The sequence below is a fragment of the Lepus europaeus genome, chromosome 4 (assembly GCF_033115175.1).
Source record: "Lepus europaeus isolate LE1 chromosome 4, mLepTim1.pri, whole genome shotgun sequence".
Lineage (NCBI taxonomy): Eukaryota > Metazoa > Chordata > Mammalia > Lagomorpha > Leporidae > Lepus > Lepus europaeus.
Genome location: NC_084830.1, coordinates 110365210 through 110385693, shown reverse-complemented (window position 1 = coordinate 110385693; position 20484 = coordinate 110365210). Strand labels below are relative to the sequence as shown.

The window sequence follows — 20484 nt, the reverse complement described above, 5'->3', positions numbered from 1 at the left end:
TCAATTGTCAAGTGTTGGAGGCATACCTCAGCCCTGTCCTGACATGAAGTTTGCAGCAACCAGGCAAGGTGATGGCTAGGTATCCTGGCTTCACACAAAATAAGCTGTAGCCCTGGCCATCAAGTGGGTATGAGGGTTGACTTGGGCCACAGACACATGTGTGCCATTTAGTAAACAGATCTAAAGTGACTTTATAGCCAAGGTTCAATTATCAGAGTAGACCACAGTATTGTGCAATTATAAAATATGGCTGAGTAGGAAGGAAGACATTTGTGGCAACCTACAAACCTCCCCCCGTGATTGCCTCTCCACTCTCGGTATTGAAAAATCAATGGCGTAGACAGCTCCCGTGTACCAGGAAGGCTTTGTCATAGCAAAGGAAAACTCAGCCCGGACTGACTGCTTCGAGATGAGGTCTCAGAACAGCAGCCATGCCATCCTCTCTACTTGTTACCCAGCAAGACTCCAGTTCTTGCCAAAAAGACCAAACACTTTGCAACCAACCCGAGAGTCTGAAGATTCCTGAAGCCACTGAAATCAAAGGAGCCCACCCCCACCCAGGGTTGCCCATGGTTCTGGGCCCCCTATGTAGCGCCCACAGCAGGTGGCCTCTCTATTATGGCACAGACTCAAGTCACACAAGACAGGTACTTGGGCACAGGTGGCTTCTTTCCCGGCAGGGGGCTGTTTCTTTCGTGTCTTTCCGTGGTTGGTGGTAAAGGAGGCTTTTGTATCTTGGATAAATGCTCCACGAGAGGCCTGTTACAGTTCAGAGAGAGGATGTGTGAGAAATGGATGCACCTGCGGGCAGCCTTCGGCAGCAGACTCCCCGGGGCACAGGGCGCCACTTACCTCCCCGCTGGAGCCGAGGGCTGCAAGACAGGAGGGAAGACGTGTGGGTGTCAGAACACATTCCAGAGAAGCAGGACCGGACACAAAACAAACAACAGCCCAACAGACGAGCAGGGACACAGCTTACCTTGTCAGAAAATGTTGGCTTCTTTCCTGGAAAATACAGACAGCGGGTTGGTGGGGGATTCGGGGCTTTACAGGCATGAGGTGGAAAAGCATAGTTGGATGACACCATGAGTCCGAGCCCCTTCCGGAGCTGATGGGGTTTAGGTTTGGGACAATGAGAGACCTGGAGCCTGGAAGGACTCCTTAGGGGCACCTGATTGGAAAGCCCGAGAGAAGTCAGGTGGCCCGCTGACCCTCTCACAGCTTTATGTGTCAATAAGCAGAGTGGGGGGATTTAGAGCTCTTTTTCAACACTTTAGGCAAAATGCGTTAGCAATTCCTTAAGATTTTTCTGCCTCTTTCTTTTGCCTGAAGCGGGCTCAAGCGGGCGCGCCCTATAACCTGAGAGCATACGTTTCCCTAGCTGGGTCCCAGCAGGTCTAGACGCAAAGCCTAAATGACCCTGAACGATGCTCGGGTTCTGTCAAACACCTGGAGTCTCGGTTTCCTCCTCGGTCAGCAGCATCACAGGTTGATGCTGCACAGATCTGCTGTCAGGATCACAGGACGACACTCTGCATGCGAGGTCAGGGAGGCGCAGTGGGCGCTGGCGGCTGCTGCTTAGCTCCGTTCCTCGCCTACCTGCCCATATCCAGGTAGAGCGAACATCCGAGGAGCTGCATTTTCACAGCCTGATGGGTTTTTTTTGCCCCTAAGGACTGAGTCTGTGCCAGGTAGGAAAGGATGTCTTTAAAAAAACATCCGAAAAAATGATCTTTTAAAAGTGTAACCTCGGTGTCAGGAGGTGCTGCTGAAAGATTTAAGTACTCCCTCTTTCTGAAGCCTTGGCTGTGGTCTCAGGCGGGGCTGCAGTTGGAAGTTACCGGGTCTCGCAGTCGCCTGAACTGGGCTGCTCTCTGCCGTGGACTGTTCCAAACCAAAGTAACCTGTTGGCTTCGCATGACTCAGCACAGCCGTGTTGCAGTTCTGGGGAAAGCAGCGAGCAGCAGCTTCCAACCCAAGAACTTAAAGTCGGCTTGTCAGTGTGAAGCAGGCAGGCAGACAGGTTAAATCAATTAGGCCTGTGAGCTGGAAGACCACGCCTTCACCACGCCCCTGAGTGACCTCATGCCCCTACTGGGCCACACCTGGGTGCCCACCAGCCAATCAGGTTAATTAACCACTCCCCTTTGGAAGTGGGTTAAAAGCCTGGGACATGGTGTGTCGGGCCCTTCTCTTCTTTGCCCTGGCTTCTAGCCAGGAGGGGGATGGCTGTAGCCCTGCACCTCCAGGGCACATGGCCTTTGGGCCACCTGCCCTAGGCTTATTGGCCTAGATGCTCCTCCACGTGGCTGGTTCCTGCTGCTCGGTATGAACCCAGATTTACCCTCCTCTCTCTCTCTTAGATAAAGCCCTCACTCTCCTACGTATCTTTCTCAATAAATAAAAGCTTAAAATGTACCATGCTGCCTCATTTATTAATGCCAGTATTTAGAATTCTCTAAATATTAGGCAAGAACCCTCTCAGGCTTATTAATATTGGGAATTTATTAATAAGCATATGGTGATATTGTATGGCACCCCAAATTCCGGTAGCATATGTGGCACCTGGGGAACTTTAAGGGGCTACATTTTCGTATATATTTTAGGGGGTCATCTCTGATATCAAGTGGACAAGGAGAGCGAGGCCACGAAAGATTAAATGCCTTCTTCAGCATACAGCTGAGACAGGCTGGGGTCAAGCAGGCTGGGACTCCAGACTTCGTATCTATTCAGTTTCAGGGCTCACTTCCCAGACCACACAGTCCCCAGCAAGGTAGAATCCCGAGGTCCTCAAATGCAGCTTGATGTGGTGGAATAAAATGGGACATGGGTTCGAATCCTGCACCCTGCCCTGCAGCTTCAGGTAAGCTCTCTGGCTATCAGTTTCATCATCAGTAAAGTGGGGATAATCATACACCTGCTTGTACTGGACTGGCGTGAGGCTTACGTAACGCTACTCAACAATTTGCAGGAGGTACATCAGTGGTCGCGTCTCAGAACTGAATTGAAAACGGCAACTGAGACTTCTAGAGTGCAAAATGAGCTCTGAAAAAGCGACTTCCTCACGGCCAGCAAGCTGAGACAGCAGCCAAGGGCTCGCTGCCACTTCTCTCTTAGTCTATCCTGGTGTCCTGGCTGGGAGCTGTGTGCACATGGATCACACTACTCCCCCCGCCCCTCTCCCCCGGGAAGCCGCACAGCTCAGGAGCGCCCCTCCCCCGGGGCTGGGCTGCACTGGGTCTCGCCCCCCAGAACCTCGTAGCTGAGCGTTCCCTCTGGGTGCCCCCAGTTTCATCAACTGCTAGTGGAAGATGATTCTTGCAGGTGCACATGAAAACATGCAGTAAGCGCTCTATAAATGCAGACCGGTGTTACTGTGCATCAAACGTGAGTTGTACCCACCTAGTATGAAGGGCTCTCTGTCACAGGGAGCTAACGAACGGTCAAGGGGAGGTTTTGTGCTTCTGTCTATCGAAGGAGCAGGAACTGGAAGGGAGAAAGACGGAAGTCAATTACAAGAGGAAAGCAGTTACTGGGGGCGGCTGGTGGGCGGGGGAGCAGCCCTCTACTCACGCTTTGCTGTCTTGTGGTTTCGACTTCTGTTAGGCTCCTCGGGGTTAGGCTGGGGCGGGGGTAGTGGCTGCCAAAAACAAAACATCTGAATGTTAGGAAGTTTCCAGAGCCTCAGCAAGAGCTGACGGCTTCGTCTCCCAGGGGTCATCGGCCTCGGCTTGCTTGTCCCCATCTTTGCGTCCCACCCACAAACATCCGTCTCCACTTCACACTGGGACACTTGCGGCAGCTGGCTCTTTGAGCCCTGTGTCCTCTGCTGCTGCTGCTGCAGGTCAGCAGACTGGGCTAAGCCTTCCAGTGGCTCCTATCACGTTAGGACTACAGGGAACCCCCCCACCCCTGGCCTGCAAGCCCCTGCCTGAGCAGGCAGCAGGTCGCCCCACCAGCCCCTTCGGATGCTCGTCTCTCCAATGTTTGCTGGGATTACACGTCCCTCCCCCAACAAGGGTCTTTCTTGCAGTTCCTGGGAGATCTCAGGCTCATACCTCCTGTGGCCTCCCTTGCCTGTGTTTACTTCCACCTAGAATGTTCTTTCCACAGTCTTTGCACAATTAGCTCATTTTGCCCCAGCTCCGTTGCCTCCCCATCACTCGATGCGACCTGTTCTTCTGCCTGCCCTGCCACACACAACTACCCACACGATCTCATTTGTACACACACGTACCTTTTTATCTGTCTCCTCCAGCCAACCCTAACTAAATACTACCTTGTTCCACTCTGCCCCAGCACCTAGAACACGGCTTGGCACACAGAAGCTGCTCATTCAGCATCTGTTGATTGACTGAATGAGTGTCACATGCCAACAGCAGAGGTGTAGGTCTTCAGATTTCACCAACTAAGTGCCTTTGTGGGGCGGTGTGGCTCGGCGAGCCCATGTGCCATGGTCCTGCACACCCACAAGGAAGCCACTGTTCTCAGATGGGATCCAGGCCGTGGTGTGCCCTGACTTAAAACTTTTGAGACAATCCCTCGTCTTCCCTCTTTCCAGCCCCGATGTGTGGGCATTTACCGTAGCAGGACAAATGCTCGGGTTACTCGTGAAGGGAACCCGCTCCCGGCTCTCCCCGCCTGTCTGAGCTTCTCAGAGTCACTCTGGGAGCGGGTCAGAGCCACAGGAGCCGGACTGCACTTGAAGAAGGAGGAAGTGGGGTCACCCTCACTTCTACCCTGGGCTCCTGGTAGAGTGGCCCCTCAGTGTCCACAGGGGCTTGGTTCCAGGACCGCCACAGATACCCAACGTCACAGATGTTCAAGCTCCTTAAATAAAAAGACGGAGTATCTGCATGAACCTACACCCACCCTATGGCATCCTTGAAATCACATCTCGGTCACTTGTAATCCCTGGAACAAGGGCAGTCGTCAAACTCTATCGTTCAGGAAGTCATGACAAGAAAAAGTCTGTTCTCATTCAATAAAGATGAAGTTCTGGAGTGGGTGTTTAGCCCAGTGGTTAAGACACCAGGGCTCACATCGGCATATACCTAGGTTTGAGCCCTCGCTCTGGCTCCCGACTCCGGCTTCCTGCCCCTGCAGAGCTGGGAGGGAGCAGTGGCAGCTCAAGTCTCTGGCTTCCTGCCCCCCGCAGGGGAGACCTGCATTCAGTTCTCCTTGGCTCCATCCTTGCCCAGCGCCACTCACTGCACACATGTGGGGAATGAACCAGTGGATGGGATCTCTCTCTCTCTTTCCATCTGTCTGTCTCCATATCTCCATTTCTCTGCCTCTCAAAAAATATTCTGAATGCAGTTAGTTGACACCCACAGATCTCTAGTCCAGGGACACCAAAGGCTGACTGCAGGGCAAACTACGTCATCTGAAGGCATTTGTGCCTGAAATTCTAGGCTCTGGCCAGAAGGTGGCGCAAGTCCTTACACAATTCCAGTGGGAGGATGCCATTAAGGTAGTTTTCTCAGTCTATTTTAGTATTCACTTAATTTCAAATAGTGGGAAACGCAGTGAATACTAGAAGGGGGCTTTTTGTTATACAAGTAGTCTATATTGTTTATGGTACAAAGTAAAGACTAATAAACATTATGACATAAATAAGCAATTATCAGTACAAGGGATCTTCAAAAAGTTCATGGAAAATGGGCATTATCTTTTAATTCCCTTTTCCAAGAACTTTTTGAAAGACCCTCACATTTCAGCCATAAAGAGAAATCCCGAGTACTGGGATATGTATTTTCCCTGCCTAGGTAAATGTATTTTTCACAAAATCAGAATTAGGTGGAAGTGTTTAAAGCTTTCTTTGCTCTCTGGCAGGGTAAACAATGGGGTCAGACACCAAGCAGCATCAGGGAATGGGGGCGGGGCGCGTCCTACCGAGTGATTCCGGCTGACTGGCAGGGGAGGGAGGGCAGCCATCGGTCTCTGCGGGGGCACAGGTGGCTGCTGGGAGACTTTCCCCGAGGGGGGCCGGTCTGTGGAAAGGCAAGAATGATAAAGTGAAAGTAGCAATGCAAAACCAAGGCAAGCGTCTACTCTACCATGCTCCGCGGTCTCCAGCAACATGGGCTGCACCTGACCCTGCAGCTGGGGGCGCAGATCCGCCTTCCCCAGGCCTCTGCCAGCGCCAACGGGAGCCCCGGCCAGGCTATGACCCAGCCTGGGTCTTGCAAAGGGTGGGGAGCCCTTGGCCCTCTGCTCGCCCCGCTTTCCGTCTTAGTTTGGCTTGCTGCATGCAAAGGAGCGACTCTCATCTCACCCACAGGAATTAGAGGTTTTGCTGACAGAAAACAGACCTCTTTGTAATTAGCCTAGCCAGTCCCAGGAGGGAGTGTTTTCAGATAAATTATAAAGAAGTAAACAGACACAGGCGTCCAGGTACACTGTCACACAGATGCACACACATGTACACACGCATGCACACTCACAGTGTGCACACACATGCAGGCATGCACAGAGACACGCGTGCACACTCACACAGCGCGCGCAGCTGCCTGTACAAGGTTAAGTCTTGGTCACCGCTCATGGGGATCCTTCCCCCTCCCAAAGGCTCTGGGCGGCCCTCCTCTCCCCACTTCCTCATCTCTGCCCTTACAGAGAGGAGCTGGGCACCCACTTTAGCAACCAAATCCAGCACTCTACAGAGGTACTTGCAGTGGCCCTGGACAGACGCTCACATGGTCCTGATTGCACAGCCGCCTCTCTAGGCCAGGCTGACTTGGGAAGTCGGGAAAGGGCCATGAGGCATGAGGGGCAAGGGCGTGAGGCCTCCTGACTGCTGTGTTCTAGGCACTTCTCTTGGCTCTCCCCAGCCCCCCCCCCCCCCCCGGAAAGGGCCTTGCTCTTCCCCACAGAACGGGCTCAGAGCCAGGGCACACCTGTTCTAACCTCACAGCCTCTCTGGCCATCTGTCGGCTTCTCTAGTGTGCCAGGCTCCCTTCGAGCCTCAGGGCCTTTGCATAGCTATTTCTAGTGCTGAAGAATGCTCTTCCCTTACTACATACTACATGCATGCCCACTGAGCCGACTGCTACTCACGCTTAACATCAACTTAGCACCATGGCTAACATACCCCACCCTCGAGGAAAGCCAGAGTGAGCACACGTCCCAGCCTCGCCTGCACTTGTCTTCCTGTTTCTCAAGGTTTCATGAAATGGCAGTGGGACTCATCCACTGCCCAACGCACGGCGCTATGGACGGCTCAGAGAGAAGACTGCTCCCCTCGCGCTGCCTCTTCACGGGGAGCTCAGTGCCTTGTTTATCTGTGTGTGCGCTGGAGCTCCACTTCCCTGAATGTAGGGCCAACTCCATCGCCGCTGGCCTCCTCACACAGCAGGTGTAACACAGCAGATGCTGAGGCCGTGTTTGGGAAAGGGATTTACGATTGCAGACGGTTTCACAGCTCCAAGGAAGAGCTGGATTAATTTGCTGTGGCACTGACCAGTGAGTTCTAGCTTACACCCTGATACTATGCAGGTGTGTATGTGTGGGTGTGGGTGTGGGTGTGGACGTGTGTGGGTGTGTTCAGGTGTATGTGTGGGGTGTGTGTGTATGTGCTTGGGGTGTGTGTGTGAGATCGGGTGTGTGTATCAAGTGTGTGTGTGTGTTCAGGTGTGTGGGGGTTGGGGATGGATGTGGCATGTGTGTATGTGGATGTGTTTGGGGTGTGTGTGTGTGTTTGTGATCAGATGTGTATGTGTGTGAGGGGTGGATATGTGTGTGTGTGTGATCGGGTGTGTGTGGGGGGATGGAGGTGGATGTGGTGGTGTGTGTGTGTGGATGTGTGTGTTGGGATGTGTTCAGGTGTTTGTGGAGGCGTGTGTTCATGTGTGTTCATGTGTGTGTGTGTGAGGGATGTATGTGTGTGTGTTCAGGTGTGTGGGGGTTGGGGGTGGATGTGGTGTCTATGTGTGTGTATGTGTATGTGTTAGGGTGTGTTCAGGTGTTCATGTGTGTGTGTGTTCCGGTGTGCGGGGGTTGGGGGTGGATGTGGTGTGTGTGTGTGTGTATGTGTGTGTTGAGGTGTGTTGAGGTTGTGTGTGTGTGTGAGGGGTGGATGTATGAGTGTGTTCGGGTGTGTGGGGGTTGGGGTTGATGTGGTGTGTGTGTTGGGGTGTGTTCAGGTGTGTGTGTGTGTGTGAGGGGTGGATGTATGAGTGTGTTCGGGTGTGTGGGGGTTGGGGTTGATGTGGTGTGTGTGTTGGGGTGTGTTCAGGTGTGTGTGTGTGTGTGTGTTCATGTCTCTTACACTGCCAGAGTAAGCACCCCAGGCGCCCAGGCTGGGTCTGCCCTCCTGCAGCACTGGGGATGGAGCCTGACTCACAGGCGAGAGCGGTGGAGGGATCACGCAGGCACAACGCGCAGGGAGGAACAGGCAGTGGGAGCATCCAGCAGGGGCCAGCGCTTTGAAAGCTAAGGTCCGCCTGTGCTGCTTCTGACAGAGGGCCGGCGCGGTGCACCAAGCAATGCCCTAGCCCAGAGACAGGAAGCCGCCCTCGGGGACCTCGGGGTGAGGGCAGGGCCGGTGGCAGCCGCGGCGGGCACTGATTTCTTGGTCTGCAGAATTCAGAATCCTCACGGCAGGCCTGCGCGGTCACTATTAGATCCTAGTTCTCAGATGAGGACGCTGAGGCCCAGAGAGGAGGAGTCACTCGTCCAAAGTCACACAGCCGGGAAGAAGCTGGTCGGGAGGCGGGCCCTTACCGATGTACATGGAGTTGGTGTTGGGGAAAGGCTTGGCGGGCAGGATGGAGTTCTGCAGGGCCTCCTCGTCGTTGGAGGGCGGCGGCTCGTAGTCCGCGTCGTCGTCCGCGGGCGCCGCCTCCTCCTCCTCGTTGGGGGACTCGTAGTCGCCATCCTCCTCCCCATCCGGGTCCTCGTTGGGGCTTTCATAGTCGTCTTCCTCCTGCCGACACAGGGACAGCAACGTGGCACCGACTGCCCGCATGCGCACTCCCTGCCAGACCAAACCATGGCGCGCCCCACACGCCCCAGGGCGGAGAGTGCAGCCAGCGACGCCCATTTTACAGAGGAGGAAAACTGAGGGCAGGGAGCACAATAGGAAGGGACCGGCAGGCCACGGGCTAGGGCCCCGGCCAGGGTCTGCCGGCCATCGGGCAGGTCCTTTCCCTCCACACGTTTTGGCACAAGACACAAAAACAGAAGGCATGGGGAGGGGCCTGAGCTCAGTCTGAAGAAACACATTTTTTTTTTTTACTCCGTTGTCACCAGGAGAAAAACTAAATGCCCGCGACATGTGTGATGACAGTAGGTCACCATCGTTTGTGTTCTTGGCGAGCCTGAGCTCACTACGTCTCCTCATTACAACGCAGGCTAGTGGAGGAAACCAGATAAACAACGCCTGGCAATTGCAAGGCAGATTCCGCCGTGGCTGAGAGGCCAGGGTGGGCGGCCGGGCCGGGATAAAAATGACAGCGCACCTGCATGAAACCTGACACGTGGTTTGAAGCTGCATCTTGGAGAAGACCCTCTAACTGTTAGACCTTTTTCTATCTGACTGACGACCGTGTTCTGTTTGAGGGGAAGGAAGGCCGAGGTGCTGGGTGGTTGTCTTTGAAGTGGTTCCTGAACGTGGACGCTGGCTGTAATGATTCCCAAGCAGAGGGCATGGCCACCTGTGCCGGGTGCCTGCTCCCTGTCTTGATGCAATCAAGCGGGTGCTGCATGAGCACAGAGTGGCAAGAAGCCGCGGGAGGCTGCGACTTGTCAGGGAAAGCTGTGTACCCGCTTTGGAAGAGCTAGGAGGGCTGTCTTTGCCCTGTGGGAAGACTCCGGGCTCTGTTTTGAGTTGAGGAAATCTCAATGACAGCTAGAAAGGCCGAGGAAGGGCTGAGCGAGCGCCTTTCTAAACTCCCAAAGGCTTTGGTCTGCTCTGTTGGTGTTCCTGTGACTTAACACAAGGTGGACCAACCTTCCAGGAAGCAGGTCTTGGGGACAATGGTCTCAGCGGTAGGCAGGTGACAGGTGGCGGCATCCCCTCGACCCATCGCCAGACCTCCGCTTCGTACACCGTAATCAAACAGCAGACTTCCCTCTCTGCGCCTCAGACCGTGGTTTTCCCCAAATGCTTGGCCCCTATGTTTGTACATGGTTTTGCTGCTAATCACATTCAGCCATGCCTGCATCCCATGCAGTAGAATGTTCACGTGATTGCGTTCCTTGTCTCTGCTGCCCTCGTGGTCCCCCGTGGTCCCTGGATGCATCAGGGAGCTGCCAAGGTGCACAGACACCAAGGAAATCCTTGATGCACAGAGAGGAAGGAGGCCAGCCACAGGCTGAGGGTGAGCGCGTGGCATGGCAAGGGGCGGTTTCTGTGCAAAAATAGAAACCTCTGGGGGAAACTCTGCTCTGTTTTCCCTTTTGCACAAAATGAATCTGTCTTTTTCCTTCATTTACACATTGAAAACACTAACTAGGCAAAAACATCTTTAAGAAGGAAATGCTCTCATCTGTAGAATCTCAACAGGACGAGGACATTTTGTGCCTGCTTTCTAAAGGCACCAGAGGACGCGGCTTACCGGAGAGACCACTCGACTGAGGGTGAGCAGCCTGGGGCCCAGGACTGCTCCCGACTGGCTGTGGGGCTCCACAGGAGGCCCATTCTGCAGTGGGGCCCTGGTGCTCCACCTGTGAAAGGGACAGCCTGGGCTCCGGCCCATCCTAGAGGTCTCAGCTTGAGTGTGGCTTCCGGGGTGCTGACCATACAGGGAGCTTTCTGGGCAGGGGATGCTCAGAGTCCATCAGACTTTCAAAGGGGCCTGTGTGAACCCTCAGATTCAAAACCCACCTGGATGGGAGCCTCCGGGAAGTCTTTCTAGAACTGCGGGTGGAAGGTGAATGTTGTCAGGACAGAAGCACAGGTGCATGTGTCCACCCTGACAGAGTAAGCCAGTAACGCCAGGAGGTGGAGGAGAGGGGTTCTCAGGCGTGGCCGTCTGACAGTCACCGTCACAGAAGGCTCTGCCCGAGCTGTAAGCTTGCACAGAGTCCACCACAACCTTCAACCAAAAGTAGTTCTGCAACGACGTCTCCCCAGCAACTGCCGGTTTAACCTCAGCCTAGCATCACCCCGGTGAGCATCACCCTGTGGCCAGCGATGCTTATTTTAAAAGGTCTGATGTAGGCCTCCTCCAATGTTTGCTCATCAAAAATTTCCCCTGGCCTTGACCTCTTTGAGCACATCCATAGTGGACTGGTGCACGTGCATGTCCATTGCAAGCTCACCTAGTCCCAAATCAACCTCAGCACTCTTTGGAGGCGCTCTGATTGCTTCGTTTGCGGATTGGCTCGTTTTAGTCTGACAGGGCTAATAGCTCTGAACACCTTTCCGCTCTCTGCCACCAGTGGAGACTTAAATCCACAAGAAAGGTGCCTTTAGCTGGGATTTCTAGGCAAGCGTCTGTGTGGGGAGCTGGGCTGGGGGTGGGGAAGGACCCGCCTCAAGCGGGGTGAGGGTGAGTGATGAAGTGCTCAGAGAGCCACAGCTCGAGGGCCAGGTGCTGCCCACCCCTGGTTTATGGGCATGCAGCCAAGGCCATGGCTTTGTCCCCATCTCTGGCTACTTCGGGGCGACCACGGAAGAGTGAGTGCTGGAGAGAGAGACGCGCTGAGACTCCCCAAGCTGCACCCTCTGGCCCCTTGCAGGACACACGTTCTGAGCCCTGGGTGGTGGTAGATGTTTTGCTCCTTTTTGCTGGATATGTGATACAGGGCCACTCTGGGTGCTGCTGCTGGGTTGGAAGAACCAGCCACACTATACTCACAAAGGACGACCAGCCCCCGTTGTCCTCCTCGTGGTTCTCTGTGGAAACAGACAACACCGCCATCAGCACCTGAGCGACCCCCAGCCGCGCCCCGATCTGACGCCTCCCACCTGCCTTCTGCACACCTGGGGTAGCAGCTCACCATCAGCCCCAGGATTCCTACCTGAGGAGCTCGCACCCCCCACACAGCGCCAGTGGATCTCAACCTTTCACCTGCACAAAAGTCACCTAGGAGCGCTTTAATGTGTGCAGGTATCTGAGGCCTTGTCCTGGGAGTTGCTGATTCCTTAGGGTGGGCAGGGGCCCAGGAGTCAGCCTTTTAACACTCCCTGCAATGCCACAGATGTGAAACCACTTTAAGGAGTCCTGGAAGACTATTTCAGGGTGGGCGTGGTGGTGCAGCAGGACCCCTACATTCCATTCTCAGAGTGCCTGGGTTTGCATCCCAGCTCTGCTTCTGACCCAGCTGCCTGCTCAGGTGCACCCTGGGAGGCAGCAGATGATGGCTCAAGTACTTGGTCCCCATCACCCATGTGGGAGACCCAGATGGAATTCCTGGATCCCGGCTTTGTCCTGACCCTGCCCTGGCTATTGCAGGCATTTGGAGAGTAAAGCAAAGGATGGTCTTCCTTTGGTTGGTTCACTCCCCAAATGGCCGCTATGGCTGGCACGCTGCGCCGATCCGAAGCCAGGAGCCAGGTGCTTCCTCCTGGTCTCCCATGCAGGTGCAGGGCCCAAGCACTTGGGCCACCCTCCACCGCCTTCCCGGACCACAGCAGAGAGCTGGACTGGAAGAGGAGCAACCTGTACAGAATCCGGAGCCCCAACCGGGACTAGAACCCAGGGTACCGGTGCTGCAGGCAAAGGATTAGCTTAGTGAGCCGCGGTGCCTGCCCGAATAGAACTTCTTTAAAAGACGTCTTTAAAGACTGAGCTCAGGAATTTGGTTCCAATGGTGGGTCTTTTTAAGCCGCCCCACGGGGCTCAGGGTCTCTCTGCTGAGGGCCTCAGCTATCAGGAGCCATAGCCAGGTTCCTTGCAAAGCGACATCTCTCCTCCCCTCACCCCTTTCCTGGGTAGGAGCTGACTGCAGGCTGGTGAGCAGGGAGCCCCAGGAGCCAGAAGGCAGGAGAAGCAGGGCCCCTAGCACCTCCTAAGGCAGTCACCCCTCAGCCCTGCCGTCCTTACCTGTCTCTTCAGGAAAGCGCTGCACTTGGGGTCTGCAGAGACAAAGGCAGTGCGTGAGTGGCCCTGTTGGCTCCAGGGCCCCCCTGTGCCCCACCCAGCCCTGCAGGAGGACTCCCATGGAAGGCAGTCTAAGGCTGTGTCCCTGTTGCTTGGCCTCCAGGCCTAAGCTAACCTGAAAACGATGGAAGCCACACAGGAGGAGGGGGGAGGAATCACTGGGAGGTCCCGATGGCCTGGGGCCTGAGGGACTGTAACCTGGGGCAGGTGGCAGGGCAAGGAGAGGGAACCCCTCCCTTCCTGGGAACCATCTTCAAGACCCTGGGGACCTCCGCAGGCCAAAATGTGGGGAAGGAACAGTTCTGTGGCTTCCTCTCAAGGGCCGACTTGGTTTGAACATTCTTGGGTTTCCTCACTGTGGGCCCTGGGTGACCCACTCACTTGCGTGCGAAAATGCTCCTCCTCTCCTCGTTCTTGTTGATTTCTTGACTTAACTTGCTGAGGATCCTACGAGACAAAAGGGGCAGGTGAAGATAAAGAGCCATCTCCTCCCAAGGAGCTCTCAACTTCTAGGACCTGTGTAGCCTCAGGCAGCTTGGCCAGGCCAGGTCACCTCCAGCCAGCCCTGCTCTATCCCCCCGACTCCCGACTCCCGCCCAGATCTCACGCTCCTGCCACCCAGGAAGCCCTCTCTCCTCTTCACTCATCTTTGTCCTGCTAAGCTCAATGCCGCTTCTTGTTTGTTTGTTTTTTTAAATCATTTATTTATTTATTTGAAAGTCAGAGTTACACAGATAGGAGAGACAAAAAGAGGGAGAGAAAGGTCTTCCACCTGCAGGGTCACTCCCCTGATGGCCACAATGGCCAGGTCTGGGCCAGGCCAAAGTCAGGAGCCAGGAGCTTCTTCTGGGTTTCCCACATGAGTGACAAGGGCCCTAGCACATGGGCCATCCTCTGCTGCTTTTCCCAGGTGTATTAGCAAGGAGCTGGATTGGAAGTGGAGCAGCTAGGACATAAAGGGCACCCATCAAAAGATACCCTCAGATCTCAGGCTCTTTTGTGTTTGAGCCTGAGAATCCCTTTCCCCAGGATGGGGTGGTCCTTTGCCATCAGGAATGCCTCCCAAGAATGACCTACCAACTAGTGTGCCTTCCAGTGTCTCCAAGCCCCAGGGATTCCAGCATCTCCTGGCCTCCTTGGATGAGATCAAGGGACCCTCACTGGTAAATGGCTCAGTGTTTTCCATAGATGTGTAGCAACTGGAAGTATGTGAGGAGTCAGATGGGCTAATAGGTAGTCATGGGACCCAAGTGGAACTTGGGGTGTAAAATATTTGCTTCCTTCCCCAAGAACAAACAGGCCACCCTTCTTCCTGTGGAATCTCCAGATTTACCATAGAACAGCAAGGGAGCTCTTCCTGAGCTCACAGCTTACCATGAAAACAGGTTACCTACCCACCCTTAGCAGGCCAGACGGGGTGGGGAATTGTAAATCAGGCATTTTGTAGAGTTTGCCGCCATCTTGTTGATTGACAGTTTGGTCCCTAAGATTGTACATAAAAACCGGAATGCTACGGGGCCTTTTGGGGTTCTTTCCTCTCTTGGAAGCACCCCTTCCATGCTGCTCCTGCTGGAGGTCTTTGACTCTAATAAATACTTTTTTTTTTTTTTTGACAGAGTGAGACAGTGAGAGAGAGACAGAGAGAAAGGTCTTCCTTCCGTTGGTTCACCCCCCAAATGGCCGCTACGGCTGGTGCTACACCAAACCGAAGCCAGGAGCTAGGTGCTTCCTCCTGGTTTCCCATGCGGGTGCAGGGCCCAAGCACTTGGGCCATCCTCCACTGTACTCCCAGGCCACAGCAGAGAGCTGGACTGGAAGAGGAGCAACCTGTACAGAATCCGGTGCCCCGACCGGGACTAGAACCCGGTGTGCCGGCACTGCAGGCAGAGGATTAGCCTAGTGAGCCCGGGCGCTGGCCGACTCTAATAAATACTTTTAAATCTCTTTCCTGTCCACTTGGAAATTCTTCCATGTGAAACAAAGAACCGAGGTGACAATAATTTCTCTGCCACCGTTTTGCCATAACGATAACATTGGAGATGATTAGGCCCAAAGTCATTTTACAGAGGAGGGAACAGAGGACCAGAAAAAAAGAATTTTTTAATTTTATTTATTTTTTAAAATTTTATTTATTTGGAAGACAGAGTTACAGAGAGAGAGGTCTTCCACTCGCTGGTTCACTCCCCAGATGGCTGCAATGGCTGGAGCTATGCTGATCCGAAGCCAGGAACTTCTTCCGGTCTCCCACATGGGTGCAGGGGCCCAAGGACTTGGGTCATCTACTATTTTCCCAGGCCACAGCAGAGAGCTGGATCAGAAGAGGAGCAGCTGGGACTAGAACTGGCACCAATATGGGATTCCGGCACTTCAGGCCAGGGCTTTAACCTGCTGCTCCACAGCACCGGCCCCCAAAGAAGAATTTAGAAACTGGCTTTGTGGTATAACAAGTTAAGCCACTTGCAATGTCAGAATTTGACACTGATCTGAGTCTAGTCTAGCCTCTCTGCTTCTGATCCAGCTCCCTGCTAATGCACCTGGGAAGGCAGCAGAAGATGGACCAAGTCCTGGGGTCCCTGCACCCATGTGAGAAACTCAGATGGAGCTCCTGGGTCCTGGTTTTGCTCTGGTTCAGCCCTGGCTATTGCAGCCATTTGACAAATGAAATAGAGGACAAAAGATCTCTCTCACTTTCTTTCTCTGCCATTTTCTATCACTCTGCCTTTCACATAAATAAATAAACCTTAAAAAAGAAATAAAAGAAATGTCTAGGCCAAAGCTACATGATAAGTTAGTGATGAAGGCCACCCTCTCCCCACCACACACATTAGCCACCTGCTGGCTCCCTGATTTCCAAGCCAGGCCCTTTCAATGCAGCACATCCTAGTGTTGATTCCAGTTATGACATCAGCCCCTGAGGGCCGACACTGTTGAGCCCCCTGGCAGATCAAGGAGGTTGCCCTGCAACCTGCATTCCTTCTGCTGAGTGACTGTGTCGGAGCCACCAGCTTGGTCCACAATGAACTTGCTGAGACAGCAAGCACGGTCCGTGGCAGCCACCACTTGAGGTTCTTCATCACACGCAGGCTTCCAACTCCCTCATTCCTCCCTTCTCCCCGGGGACTGCTGTTTGGAACCAGAATCTTCTGCCACACGAATGACAGCATAAGCAAATTTTCAAAATGGCAAGGCTATTAAAAATTCTTAATTTACTTGAAAGGCAGAAATAGTGACACACAGAGAGACAGAAAGAGAGCTCTCATGCACGGGTTCACTCTGCAAATACCTGCAATGGGCAAGACTGGGCCAGGGCTAAAGCTGGGGACACAATCTAGGCCCCCGACATGGGAGGTGGGAGCCCTGTCATCTGAGCCATCACCTATCATCTCTGGGGTCTGCATTGGTGGGAAGCCGGCGTTAGGAGCCAGAACCGGGAATTGAACTCAGGCAGTCGAATTGGAAGGTAGGTAAGAGGGCAGTGTTTAGCCCTCCGTGATGACATCATTCATGGAATTGCAGGCTTCAGTGACTGCCAGAGACAGCCATGCTTTAAATAAAGCAGGTGGCCTTCTGATCGGGTGGCCCAGTACTTGCAACATGGCTCTGTCTGTTCCTTTCGATGGGTGTTTGGAGATGATGGGCAGGCAGGAGAGAAGGGCTCTATCAGAGCAGTCACAGGAGCCTCACTGGTGTCCTGCACCCTGGCCAGCCAGGTGGCGCTGGCTACCGCAGCCACTCCCATTCAGTCCCTTATTTATTCAGTGATTAGTAAGGGCCTTCTAAGCACCAGAAAGCTGCTGGGTGCTCAAGGGGCATTGGTGACCAAATCAGACATATCAGCTCCTGTGCTCAGGAAGAGAGATGGACGATTGATTAGGAGTGTTTAGGGAGGTGGAATTCCATATAAGTATCTACAGCCACGTGCCACGGAGCAACCCATCTGTCAATGGCAGGCTGTGTTTAGCATGGTGGTCCTGGAAGATTCCAGTGTACTGAGCGATTCCTATTGCTGGTACCATCGCACCTGCTGTGACATCGTCGGAGGGCAAGGCATCACTCGTGTGTCTGCTGACCCTGGTGTAAACACACCTACTGTGCTGTCAGCTGCATAAAAGCATGGCACATGCAGTGCCCCAAGTTGGATAATTCATGATAATCAACAGCTACACCACTGTCTCATGTATTTACTATCCTAAACTCTGTAGCATTATTGAAGCATATGCTCTGAGGTTTACCATGAAACTGCACAGTGTTAGGCCAGCAGCAGCCTCACACGGCTTGTACTTCCTGCATCTCTTGACCCCCACTGAATGATTGCTGTCTGCTACCCAGGGGTGTCTCAATCACTCTGGGATGCTTGCACAACACCGAACCTGCCTCACGACACTTCTCAGAGCATGTCCCAGTGGTTCTGAAGCAGCCTTGACTGTACTGTGTATTCACACAGGCAGTGTGGAAGCAAGGAGGAGGAGGGTGCATGGGTGGGAAGCGGTTACAATTTAAAAAGATCAGGGCTCAAGGGGGAGGTGACATTTCGGCAATGACTTTAGGGAGGTGGGCTGAGCCTCACCTCAACGCCCCCGTCCCTCAGGGTTGGGCTGGGCTGTGACTGGTTCCCAACGCTGCTTGGAGCATGAAAAGCCCTCCTGCTCTTTGTGGTGTTGCTTCTCACCAGTATCTCTAACAGCCAGGCTGCGGCTGCCGGGGCTCTCGCCGGGTAAGGAAGGAAATGCCAAACCACAGGCTCCACAGGGGAGCAGCAGCGTGCCCAGAGAGAGCAGCACGTGGCCTGGCAGTCCAGCTTGCAGCAAAACATGGGTGCCCAGGTCCTCCTGCTTTGATGGATTTAAAGAACACCTGCAGCAGGATCCCTGCTAGGGGCTGAGGCCTTAAGTGGGAGGGCTCACAGGCAGGGCAGGGAGGTGGGTGCAGCCTCTAGGTGCAAAGTTGCACCCCACCCCCAGAGAACCAAGTGACAGTGAGTGGCCGGAGGTGACTCATTCTCTGAGCTCCACAAAAACCCCAGGCTTCACTCAGGACCAGGGAAAAAGACCAAGGGGGCTGGGTAGCCACAGATAGTAGTTCTCTCTGCTCCCCGCTGTTTGGTGGATGTGCTGGCCCTAGAAATTGGGCTGGACCTCCAACAGGAAGTTAGGCCATTGCAGGAAGGTGGCACTGTCTGGTGATCCAGGCCCCAGCCCTGTTGCTTCTCTTAACTAGCAGCGTGGCAGGGGCCAGATTCCACCTTCTCAGGCAGAGGTGACTCCTGGAACAGTCAAAGGAACAGAACCTGTGGCCACGAAGACAGACGACATGTCTCGCTCTCAGGGTGGGTACCCGCTGTGTGATGCCAGACAAGGCCCTTGGCCTCCGCAGGCCCCAGCTGCCTTCTCAGCACAGTGAAGAGTTGGATCTGACAAGGGGACCCCTGATGGGCCCGGGCAGCAGGATTACACAGGTGCACCCCGGCCTCAGCTGATTCTCCAAAGGAAGATTTCCAGAAAGCAATAATGTCAAGCAGCCCCTGGTGATGCCTATGATCAGAAGAGCTTGCGAAATAAATCCTGCTTTCCTTCAGGTTGCTGAAAATGTTTTCTAAAAAAGAGGGAGAGGGAGGGGGAGGGGGGGAGCTGTGTAACTGTGAAGGGAGCCGGGGAAGGAGCGGGGCCGCGGTCCATCTGTGATAGCCCCTGCTTCCTTCTCTCTTTGCAGAGTCCCTGTGTTCTTTAAGCTGCCAAGGGCAGCCCACCTGTGCCTCCTAAAGTCCGCTTGGCTGATCACACGAGGGGTAAGAAAGAAACCGTGAAACAAAGGCAGACTGGCAGAAAGGGAGACAGAAAAGAGAGAAGGAAGGAAGGGTGGAAAGAGGGGCTGGTGCTGTGGTGCAGCAGGTTAAGCCTCTACCTGCAGGGCTGGCATCCTATATAGGCTGTTCGAATCCCAGCTGCTCCACTTCCAATCCCATTCTATGCTAATGTGCCTGGGAAAGCAGCAGAAAGATGGCCCAAGTGCTTGGATTCCTGCACCTGCATGGGAGACCTGGAAGAAGCTTCTGGCTCCTAACTTTGGCCTGGCCCAGCCCCGACCATTGTGGCCATTTGGGAAATGAACCAGCAGATAGGAGAGCTCTCTCTCTCTCTCTCTCTCTGTCTGTCTCTCTGTAACTCTCCCATTCAAATAAATAAATCAATTTTTAAAAAAGATGAAAAGGAAGGAGGGAGGAAGGAAGGAGTGGAACAGAACAGAAAACCCCGGAGCACAGGGCACACAGAAGAGCAGGCCCTGTCTCAGGAGAGCTCTACTCCCTGCCCGTGTTGTCACGTGTGTAGCTGAGTACCGGCTGCCAATGGAAGTGTAGTTTGTCCCACCACTCCAGTAGTCAGAGCTGGGTACCGGCTCTTCTCCATCCCCTTCCACAGTGGGACACTCCAGCCCCGCCCTCACTGGCCCCTCCAGCCCTGGAGCTGGCAGGCATCTGTGGTGTACTTGGGCCCCTGCCCCGGCGAGGGAGACCTGGAGGAAGCTCCTGGCTTTGGATCGGCTCAGCTCCAGCTGTTGTGGCCATTTGGAGAGTGAACTAGCAGATGGAAGACCTTTCTCTGTCTCTCCCTCTCACTGTCTGTATCTCTACCTCACACACAAATAAATAAAATCTGAGGAAAAAAAAAAAGACCAAATAGATAGGATTAAGTACTAAAGTGACCATTAGGAGAGCTGTCATCTTGCCAGGGAGGTAGACCAGAAACAGACAGGATTGCCTTCCTTCTCTGCTTGCACGGGAGCCTGTCCAGCCTTGGGCCTCTGTAGGCAAGGGGTGCAGTGAGAACTAATGGAAAGAGAACCATCTGACCCCAATGTTGCCTCTGCCACTCATCCCGTCCCACCATCCCGTTTAACTGTTCAAGCCACACTGTGCATTCAAATATAAAACTTCTAAAGTCTTATCTAAAAAACTCCAAATAGGCATCAGCAGATAGTAATACGTATTTTTCTCATTGAACCAGACCACCGCAGGCTATACCAATGATGTTGCATCTAGACTCTATAAAAGGGGCCTCCCTTGTTTCCTTTAAAAATTGTCCTCCATTACAATACAGGGGTACTTGGGGACCACCTGCGTCCAGAGAGAGTGAATAGATTTGCAGACAGAAAGGAGAGAGGGAGAGAAAGAGATCCTTCTCCACCAGAAAGTGCATCCTTCCATAACCTACTTCATACCGATTTTTTTAAGCCCTGGGGAGGGAAACAGAACATGAACACAATTTCTTTTTCATAGGCCTTTAGGGTAATGAGCGAGACAAATCAATCCATGTGTAAGAGAACCAAATGAGTAAGCATCGAATATCCACCGAGCCAAGGACAGCCCCAGGCAGTCTACATGGGCTGCCTTCTTTACTCTCCCCTGAATCGGTTCTTTCCGGTCCTATGTGGGAAGCTGAGG

At 53.8% G+C, this 20484-nt stretch overlaps 1 protein-coding gene across 1 annotated transcript in view; it reads right to left on the bottom strand.

The window, feature by feature from the left end:
- The window catches only part of LCP2 (lymphocyte cytosolic protein 2), a 48495-nt gene that overhangs the window by 13628 nt on the left and 14383 nt on the right, over positions 1-20484 (bottom strand). Inside the window, exons 4-13 of the mRNA XM_062189652.1 lie at positions 13428-13493; positions 12990-13021; positions 11802-11839; positions 8722-8923; positions 5896-5993; positions 3574-3640; positions 3403-3486; positions 980-1005; positions 853-872; positions 652-759 (exon numbers count right to left, since the gene is read on the bottom strand). Coding sequence (XP_062045636.1) covers positions 652-759; positions 853-872; positions 980-1005; positions 3403-3486; positions 3574-3640; positions 5896-5993; positions 8722-8923; positions 11802-11839; positions 12990-13021; positions 13428-13493 — 741 coding nt within the window. The remainder of the gene's footprint in view (positions 1-651; positions 760-852; positions 873-979; positions 1006-3402; positions 3487-3573; positions 3641-5895; positions 5994-8721; positions 8924-11801; positions 11840-12989; positions 13022-13427; positions 13494-20484) is intronic.